Genomic DNA, 10,213 nt, shown 5'->3' on the forward strand with positions numbered 1-10,213 from the left:
TCTTTTTCAGGTCTTCATGATCAACCTGAAGCGTCGAGTGGATCGCAGAGAGCGGATGTTGCAGGCCCTGTATGAGCAAGAGATTGACTGCAAAATCTTTGAGGCCGTGGACGGGAAGTGAGTATAGTGCAACTTCCTCTGTTCCTATCCTGGCAATTGAACCTTCCCTTAGAAAGAGAAGAAATTGCATTCACCTGCCGTACGCCAGGGATGCAGAACCTCCGGTCTGTGGGCCTAGCCTGGCCTGCGGAGGTTTCACATCTGGCCTGTGGAGCCTCCTTGGGTTCCTCCAGCCAAGCTCCGCCCCCTGGAGGAATCACTGCTGTTAGGAATCCATGTCTAGGCTGTGTACAGACAGCAGTTGCCAAATTGGGCACAGAAAGGTGGAAATAGATGAAGTAAAACCTTGGACCAACTCAGATTGGTGTAGAAATACACAAGCTTTTGAGTTGCATGGAACCTTGATTTGAGATCTAGTCGTCTTTTCATTCTGCTCAGAAAACAACAACCACACCCTCTGTGCTGGCTGGAAGCTTCTGCAGCAGCTGAAGTTGATTCACGCAAGGATCACTGCTTGGCCTCTTTTTTTGTCCCCCCTGGGTCGCACTGCTTGTCTTTGGCAGAGGTGGGAATTGAGCTAGATCAACCTTCCCCAACCTGGTGCTCTCCTGATGATTTGGACTATGTCTCCTCTCATCCCTTGGCCATGCTGTTTGGGGCTGATGGACGTTGTAGTTTAATAATAATAATAATAATAATAATAATAATAATAATAATAATAATAATAATATTTCTTACCCACCTCTCCCTCTGAATCGAGGCAGGGAACAACATTAAATACAATATAACACATAAAACTAGTTCAAAACGTCTGAAGGGCGCCCGGTTGGGGTTGGCTGAGCCAGACTGTTTCTCTTCCCCCCTCCCCCATAGCATGCCTCCTATTGGCTATCCTCCCTCACTTTTTCCATTCTGTTTGTTCTCAGAGCAATGAATAGCAGCCAAGTGGACGCCATGGGCATCAAGATGTTGCCAGGTTACAAAGACCCGTACCATGGGCGTCCACTCACCAAGGGTGAATTGGGTTGCTTCCTCAGCCACTATAAGGTTTGGCAAGAGGTAAGTTGCCTTTCTCAATGTATGAGAGACTGCCGTTTCACAAGTTCAGTTACCCTGAAAGGCTTCCAAAATAGGGGTTTTGTGTCTGTAGGCGCAGTTAAAACTGCAGGACGTGTAGAGTTCGTAAGAATCTGTGCTTTCATTTACAAAGAAAGAAAGCTTCTAGTCCTCATAGTTAGGTGCGGGAATGTATAAGCCAATGCCTGGTGAAGTCCCCAAAGCCAGGGGTGGGAGTGCTCCGCAGGATTTCCATTAAGAGGGCTTCAATGCCATGCCTTGCCTCTTTCCATGTCTAGTGGAAGCAGAATAATTATGTAAAATAAGGCACTCCTGTAGAAGTGCTTAATTTACATAATTCATACAGTTTGCAGAATTCAGCTCATGTTTCAGAATGTAGGTTCACAACCTTCAGAATTTTGACTGATGGATTTTTTTTAAAGTGCAGAGTACATAGTCCTGTCTTCAACCTGCAAAGTTCCATGTATCTCCCCCACCCCACCCCCAATGAGTAGACCATTCACATGAACTTTTGAGATATATCCTGGAGAGGTGGGGAATGCAATCCATAAACTCAGCCGTATCTTTCTTTAGGGTCTGACCTGCAAGTGTTTAAAAGAGCCTCTGGATAATTTGGGGCTTAGGTTTTTTTTCCTGGAATGGGTTGAAATTGCTCAGTATAGGTAACAGCCCAAGAGATGAAGGAATATGTATAAAAGGGGGTGAAGGAATGTGATTTATTGGGATATTTTCTATTAGTACAGAAACATGGGAGCTTTAGTGGTACACAGGATTCCTTGATTCCAAAGCTGGCCCTGATGTACTGGCACTATTGGGATGTTGGCTTTATTTGGCAAGATTGCTAGACTCAGAGTCTACGGTGTGGTCATACTTAGTTGCAGTCTGCCAAAACAGCAGGAAAGATAAATTAAATGCATAGGAGCTAATCCCCAGGGACTGGATTTCATTGCATTTCATAACAACTTCCAGAATAATTTTTTTTGCATCCGCCAGGACTTAGACTCCAGTGTTATAGCAGGTGAATCTAGTGAGGTGTCCAGAGTACAGTCTTGTCCTGTAATCTTGGATGAGTTTCAGTTGGTACAGCTCGAGGATGTTGACAAGGTGCTTGGACAGATCCGCGCAGCCACCTCTGCTCTGGATTCTTGCCCCTCTTGGCTAATAAAAGCTAGTAGGGATGGAACAGCCGGCTGGGCCAAGGAGATGATTAATGCCTCTCTACGAGAGGGAGTGGTCCCAGACCGTCTGAAAGAGGCGGTAGTGAGACCACTCCTGAAGAAAACTTCCTTGGACCCGGAAAATCTTAGTAATTACAGGCCAGTAGCAAATGTTCCATTCCTGGGCAAGGTCCTTGAGCGGGTGGTGGCGGGCCAGCTCCAGACACTTTTGGATGAGACTGATTATCTGGATCCATTTCAGTCGGGTTTCAGGCCTGGTTTTGGCACGGAAACAGCCTTGGTCGCCCTGTATGATGACCTGTGTCAGGAGAAAGACAGGGGGAGTGTGACTCTGTTGATTCTCCTTGATCTCTCAGTGGCTTTTGATACCATCGACCATGGTATCCTTCTGGAACGTCTGGCTGAGCTGGGAGTGGGGGGCACTGCATTGCAGTAGTTCCGCTCCTACTTAGCAAGACGGCTCCAGAAGGTGGTGCTTGGGGGACATTGCTCGGCCCCGTGGACTCTTCGGTATGAGGTTCCACAGGGGTCGGTCTTGTCCCCCATGCTGTTTAACATGTACATGAAACCGTTGGGTGCGGTCATCCTGAGTTTTGGAGTGCGCTGTCATCAGTACGCTGACGACACGCAGCTCTACTGCTCCTTTTCATCCTCATCAGGTGTGGCTGTGGATGTGCTGAACCGGTGCTTGGCTGCGACAATGGACTGGATGAGGGCTAATAAACTGAAGCTCAATCCAGACAAGACTGAGATGCTGCTGGTGGGTGGTTCCTCTGATCGGATGGGGGGTGTTCAACCGGTTCTGGATGGGGTTGCACTCCCCCTGAAGGAGCAGGTTCGTAGCTTGGGGGTTCTCCTAGAACCATCTTTGTCACTTGAGGCACAGGTGGCCTCGGTGGCACGGAGTGCCTTCTACCAACTTCGGTTGGTGGCCCAGCTACGCCCCTATCTGGACAGGGATAACCTAGCTTCAGTTGTCCATACTTTGGTAACTTCCAAATTAGATTACTGCAACGCCCTCTACATGGGGCAGCCTTTGAAGATGGTCCGGAAACTGCAGCTTGTGCAAAATGCGGCGGCCAGATTGATAGTTGGAACAGGAAGATTTGAGCATATAACACCGATTCTGGCCCGCTTGCATTGGCTGCCTATATGTTTCCGAGCCCAATTCAAGGTGCTGGTTTTAACCTATAAAGCCCTACATGGCTTGGGACCACAATACCTGATGGAACGCCTCTCCCGACATGAACCTACCCGTACACTGCGCTCAACATCTAAGGTCCTCCTCCGAGTGCCTACTCCGAGGGAAGCTCGGAGGATGGCAACAAGGGAGAGGGCCTTCTCAGTGGTTGCCCCCCGACTGTGGAATGATCTTCCCGATAAGGCTCGCCTGGCGCCAACATTGTTATCTTTTCGGCGCCAGGTCAAGACCTTTCTCTTCTCCCAGGCATTTTAAGCAGCATTTAATAACGTTAAGTTTGTTTTTAATGGACCCCAGAATTGTTGTTTTAAATGGATACTGTTGTTGTTTTTATACTGTTTTTATGTTTTTTTAAATTTTTGTGTACTTTTAATGTTTACTATTTTTAATTGTTGTAAACCGCCCAGAGAGCTTTGGCTGGGGGGGCAGTATATAAATGTAATAAAATAAATAAAATAAATAATACATGTGCTGCCATCTGATGGGCATGCCGGATTATTACATCGGCTGCAAGATAGAAATTATTGTTTATGGTGTGGAGACATAGGAAAGGAAATTGACCTTTGGAGGAAATTTTCCACTCAAATCTGAATGCCAGTTCTGCTCATCTGCTCTTTGTAAACCACATGCATACTGAACTGCATCAAGTTTACACTGGCACCTTTTACCTTCAGCATTAAAAGTTGATGTCGGACAAGGATTGTGTGGACGCTGCAAGAGTGCAGTAGTAGTGCAGAAAGTGCCATTGGCCCACAGTATTCTGCTTCCCGAGAATCCCATTTCTTCTTTCTTTTTTTAAAAGTTTCTAGCCATTATGGATGCAAGTTGTTGAGGGTATCTCTCCATACTCTGCATGGCTTTTCCTCCCTAGTAAACACTGACTAAGTTATGCAAAAGAGTAAAAAGTGCAGAATAAAAATGTGCACAATAAGAATTAAGGAAATCAATTTACACAATTTGTAAAGGTCAGAGAATTCCACTTCTCTTGGATTGTTCAACACAGAGCTTAAATTTTTGATTAGTATGGAGTACACACAATCCAGGTCTAGAAATTGATGAGTTACTGAAGCCGGCACGTTGGGCTTCTTGATAGTATGAGAAGCAACAGAAAATTGGCTTTGGGGTGCAGCATAAACGTATTTGTATTATTTAAAGAGAAAAGGGGCCAGTGATGCATTTGCTTTCTTTTACCAGGTTGTTGAGAGGGGCCTGGAGAAGTCGGTGGTGTTTGAGGATGACCTGCGCTTTGAGATCTTTTTTAAACGTCGCATGATGAACCTCATGTATGATTTGGAAGAGGAAGGCCTAGACTGGGATTTGATGTGAGTGTTGGCATTGAAGGCTGCTGGGAAATCTTGGCAAAAGCATCCCCATGTGGAAAATGAATCTTGATTTGGGATTTCCTGAACAGCAGGACTTAAGCGCGTGCACCCCCCCCCCCCCCCACAAATATACATGCAGATCTGTAGTATGGGTGGTGGGAGAAATGAGTAACTAGGGGTCTGTCTCCATGTGGGGAAAGCTGTAGCTGTAGATCTGAGCCCTGTCAGTTAGGCGACGCAGGTGCAGCTTCACAGCCACTGTGGGGCTTCCCCGTGATGCTGCGGTTTGAAAAAAGTTGGGGATTTACTCCGACTTTTTTCAAAGGGAGCAACGTCAACACAGCGCTTCCACCATGTAAAGCTGCTTTGCAGCCAATCCAGGGGTGGAGGCTGGTGGAAGGTGACCAGCAATTGGTCACCTTCCACCAGGAAGAGGGAGGGGGCAGCTCCAGAACCCGGACGGCCACTCAGAACCCCTGCGCTCTCTCCTTGGCGTTGGGTAATCCCAATGCCGCCTTGGGTGAGGGAAAGTACAGGGTTGAGGAGGGAGGTGGTGCCAACCTGACGCTGTGAAGTCAACCCCCTGGTGAAAGGGGGATGTAGGGTAATTTGCAGCTGGTTCCTTATGTTACATGAACATGGCTAAAACATGCATATTACTGATTAAAATCACCAGCTGGTAGAGAGCAAACCAAATCCACCCTTCATGGGAAGTCCATAGTTCAGATCTAGGATCTCAGTCATGGACTTGCCTTAGGCAAGCTTCTCATGTCAGTCACACATGGGGACTATGGGGTTGTTCTAAGGACTGGTGAGATCATGGATATGAAACATTCTGACCCTTCAAGAAAATAGTCCTGGGTATATATAGGTGACAGCCTGGGCATCCTTAATTGGAACTCAGTCTCAGCAAAATAAATGGGATTTATTGAAATAAAATGGGACATCTTCACTTACTTTACTTCTGACATTTAGAACCCACTTTTCATTCAATGACCACTCACAGTGGCTGACTACATGACTCTAAAACAAATTCCATCAGTAAAATAACATTAAAAAGTACTATTAAAATGTCATAAAATAATAAAATCGTCAAGATTGGTTTCTTATCAGGGTTGATGGTGGTGGCCCATAATATAATTAGGAGGTGTATGGATTTTGTTTATTAAGCGGGTTTATTAAGTAGATTACAGAGTATATTAAACACAGGGACAGCAATAGGAAATTGCCATTTTAGAATCATTAAAGTATAACATAAATTTAAATAGGAGTAACAACCAAGGATCACTTGTGAGCGTATGGTTCTCACATTATCAAGCAATATATTCAGACTGTACATTCACAAGTGATCCTCAGGAAGAACTTAAAATGGGCTCACAGGAATTTCACATCAGTAGGTCAAGCCATCTTTCAAAAGGAGCTTCATGTCGTTGCTGTGTAATATCCGATTGTCTCTGTAAACGCAATTGTGGTGGAGCTCCTCTAAGGAGTGCCTTTTCCTCTTTCGTTTCATCTCTGTCTCCCTCTAGCTACATAGGCCGGAAGCGCATGCAGGTGGAGCATCCGGAGAAAGCTGTGCCCCACGTCCGCAACCTGGTGGAAGCCGACTATTCCTACTGGACGCTGGCCTACGTCATCTCCCTCCAGGGTGCCAAGAAGCTCCTGGATGCCAAGCCTCTCTCCAAGATGTTGCCAGTGGATGAGTTTCTGCCGGTCATGTTCGACAAACACCCTGTGTAAGGCTGGCCTTTGTGACTGCTGGGAGGGGAAGAGGAAGGGGGACCTATGGCCACAGCCAGGACGGCTTGTAAGAGGCCTTGAGTGATCACTGCATCTTTGGCACTTGAGATGTGGCTTCTTAAAGCAAGGGAAACAAGAGGATGCCCCCACGCCCCGTTGTGTTCTATCAGGTTGCAGGCAGGTTTGGAGGTGCAGCACAGTGGACTGAGTTTTAGAGCGACCGCTTCCATCCTCTTGTTAAGCCATCTAATTTCAAAACTTGCTGTGTTCATGTGTCCCATACAATCCGCCCCGCACACTCAGGGCCTGCCAGAGGAGATTTGTCTACTTAACTCTCTCTACGAGTTTAAGACAGCTATAAAGACTAATCTCTTCCAGCAGTCCAGGAAGGAAAGGAACCTCTCGTGCAAGCACTTGAGTCATTGCTGACTCCTAGAGGGACGCCAGCTTTCTCTGACGTTTTCTTGGCAGACTTTGTAGCGGGGCGGTTTGCCATTGCCTTCCCCAGTCGCAGTTACCTTTCCCCCAGCTAGCTGGGGTACTCATTTTACCGACCTTGGAAGGATGGAAGGCTGAGTCAATCTGAGCCGGCAGCCTGAGAACCAGCTTCCGCTGGGATCGAACTCAGGCTGTGGGGAGTTTCGGCTGCAGTAACTGCCGCTTACCACTCTGCGCCACACGAGGCTATGTGTGTTTTAGGTGCCTGTTAAAGACCTACCTCTTTACCCAAGCTTCTCTGAATAATTGTGCTGCCCAGTTAGCTTATATATAGTACTCGAGGCTCTGGCAGGCCTACCCAGATTAATTTTAAACCAAGAATTTTTAAGATGTCTCAATTGTTTTTTTTAATATTGTATTGGTTTTATACGCTTTTTAAATTAATTTTCTGTATTTGATTTATATTGTATTGTTCCCCGCCTTGATCCAAAGGGAGAGGTGGGTAAGACATAATTAGATGATGGTGATGATGTGCACCTCCATTTTGGTTTGGGCATTAGGTAATGCTCCGCTTTTGTCTCATCTGCAGATGCTGTCGTTAGAGTGATTTAGCTATTTCTGTTTTTCTTATCCCTCACTCCATATGCATTTTTTTGCTGGGGAAATCATTTCTACTCTCTTGTGTTCCTTTACATTATGCCAGATTGGTGAGGCTTTTTCTGTCTCCTTTGGAAACGTCAGCTGTCCGTAGCCAAAGTTAGTGGGCAGTTGCAGTGGTTAGACTGCTGCATTGTTTGAGAAATTAGAAATCAGTCGTGTAGAATCTCATTTAACTTTTGACTAAGAGGCCTTAAGCATGAGGTCTACTCTTGGTCCTAACATTGTAATGCTGGAAGAATCTAGCCCTTACAAGAACATTGTTTTAAACAGCTTAGAGAATTCCAGATTCCCTTAAAAAGAGAAGCTACCTACACACTGGGGAAACCTGCCCCTTATAGCAGTAGCGGGGAACATGTCGCCCTCCAAATGTTGTTGGACTGCAATATCCATCAGCCCTAGCCAGCGGTGACGGATGACTGAAGTTTCACTCTAACAATATCTGGAGGGCCGCATTTGCTGCACTGTGGCCTTATAGGTATGAGCGGAGTGCAAGAAAGTTGTAGCAGCAAAAGGGATAGTTGTACAGAAATCTCTAAATCAGCCTTCCCTAGCGTGGTACTCTGCAGGTGCTTTGGACTGCAATTCCCTCACCATGGTTGTGCTGACTGGGGCTAATGGGAGTTATAGTCCTAAACATCTTCAGGGTATCATGTTGGACAAGGCTGTCTGAAAGGAAAAGGTGCCATCTCTAAATGTATGGGTGGGTGGAGGAATGTATCCCACATTTAAATGGATCTGTATCCATTAAAATTGACCCTCCTCTTCTTCAAATTATGTGGTTTCAGCCTCCTAGCCCATCTGAAACATAACTAGAATTCAGATATAAAGGAAAATGATACAGTGAGGTTCAGGAGGTTCAGCCACAGCTTCTCCCAGTGGATCTTAAGCACTGTAGTTGCATACAGTTCAGTTTTAAACTAATTTATACGGTGTAGCTACAGACGTTTCCCAGGAAGCAGCTCTTCTCATGTGGCGTTTCTTTCCCTGTCCCACAGTTCCGAGTATATGGAGCACTTTGATGACCGGAATTTGCTGGCCTTCTCAGTGGAGCCTCTGCTGGTCTACCCGACGCACTACACAGGCGACAACGGCTACATCAGCGACACGGAGACCTCCGTGGTGTGGAACGATGAGAACGTCAAGACTGACTGGGACCGGGCCAAGTCCCAGAAGATGAAGGAGCAACAGGAGCTGAGTAACGAGGCCAAGAACTCTGACGTGCTCCAGTCCCCTCTCGACAGCACAGCCCGCGATGAGCTATGACCCAGCTGGGGCGCGAGGGGAGGGGACTGAGGGAGAGGCGGGGCGGGTGGACCGGGAGGGCTTTGGCGATGTGTAACGGTTCCCCCACCGCTCCGTCTGGAAATTGGGGCACCCGATAGGGGAAGTTGTTGGGTTTGCTTCGTCCTGCCAGCCTCCGTTACTCCATTCTCTTCTCCTGTTTTGCCATACGCATTTGTGTAAGAGAAGTTTTATTCTCTGAATATTTGGTACTCTACAGGGAAACTCTGTATCTGCTGAGAGGGGGTGGGGTGGGGTTTAGTCCTAGAGAAAGGGGCTAAGGTGCAGCCCACACTAGCAGGCTCACATACCACAGTGTGTCAGACTGAACCAACTCTCTTGGTGTACGGTTGAGGCCTTTTTGGTTATTTTTATATACATTTTTACCAATGACAGCTTCATATCTCCTTTCTGGGGGATCCAGGTTTTTCTCTCGTTGGTGCCTTGGCAACGTTGAAGTTGTCCCAGTTTCCCATGCGCTGGTGAACTCTTCTTTTTTTGGAGCGTGTCTCTCATTTGCCCTCTATGTAAGAACAAATAAATGCTCTAGTGTGTTGTACTCTCCGACTGTCAGTGATGTGTGGCGGAGAAGCAGTTTCAGTCTTGCTTTCTTTGGTGGACTATATTTCCCATCATCCACTGTGACAAGGTAATCTATAGCACTGGTCTTCAACTGGTGGGCTGGGACCTCAATTTATGTTGCATCCATAACAGCACCACCACTATCACGATTATTTTGGCTTACAAGAATGTTTTTTAAGAAAAAAAGAAACAAGTTGGGTGGAAGAAGGGAATAAGAGATAGATACTTAAAATTAAAAATATATCTTATACTACAGGTTAGGATTAAAAAGATGGGTCCCAGATCTGAAAAAAATTAAGACTATTTGTTTGTTGACTCCTGAAGTTTTGCTGCCATCACCACCACCGCCCTTGATTTATAATGTCATTCAAATTTAATGTTTCCTTATTGATTAAAAATAATAAATGCTAGTCTTTAGGTCATCAGGATTAGTGAGGAGAGGTTTCTTTCTACAGTCAGGAGGAGGGAAAGCGTTGCAAGGTAGTAGTAGAGATCCGAGGAGGAATGCAAGCATACATTTTCGAGGAGACCACACTGTAGTTTTCATACATGCTGGAAGAACATGCTAGATGCTCACCATGGATTGGACTTCTTGTGACAGCTAGTAGGGATGCCACAGGAGACCTGGACATCATGGGCATTACAGAAACCTGGTGGAATGGAGAGAATCAGTG

At 46.2% G+C, this 10,213-nt stretch overlaps 1 protein-coding gene across 1 annotated transcript in view; it reads left to right on the plus strand.

Annotated features, from left to right (window-relative positions):
* The window catches only part of COLGALT1 (collagen beta(1-O)galactosyltransferase 1), a 32,143-nt gene extending 22,627 nt beyond the window's left edge, over nucleotides 1-9,516 (plus strand). Inside the window, exons 8-12 of the mRNA XM_063118939.1 lie at nucleotides 11-117; nucleotides 987-1,119; nucleotides 4,711-4,838; nucleotides 6,368-6,574; nucleotides 8,672-9,516. Coding sequence (XP_062975009.1) covers nucleotides 11-117; nucleotides 987-1,119; nucleotides 4,711-4,838; nucleotides 6,368-6,574; nucleotides 8,672-8,939 — 843 coding nt within the window. The 3' untranslated portion in view covers nucleotides 8,940-9,516. The remainder of the gene's footprint in view (nucleotides 1-10; nucleotides 118-986; nucleotides 1,120-4,710; nucleotides 4,839-6,367; nucleotides 6,575-8,671) is intronic.
* The last annotated feature ends 697 nt before the right edge of the window (nucleotides 9,517-10,213 follow it).

The sequence above is a fragment of the Elgaria multicarinata genome, chromosome 3 (genome assembly GCF_023053635.1).
Source record: "Elgaria multicarinata webbii isolate HBS135686 ecotype San Diego chromosome 3, rElgMul1.1.pri, whole genome shotgun sequence".
Classification (NCBI taxonomy): domain Eukaryota; kingdom Metazoa; phylum Chordata; class Lepidosauria; order Squamata; family Anguidae; genus Elgaria; species Elgaria multicarinata.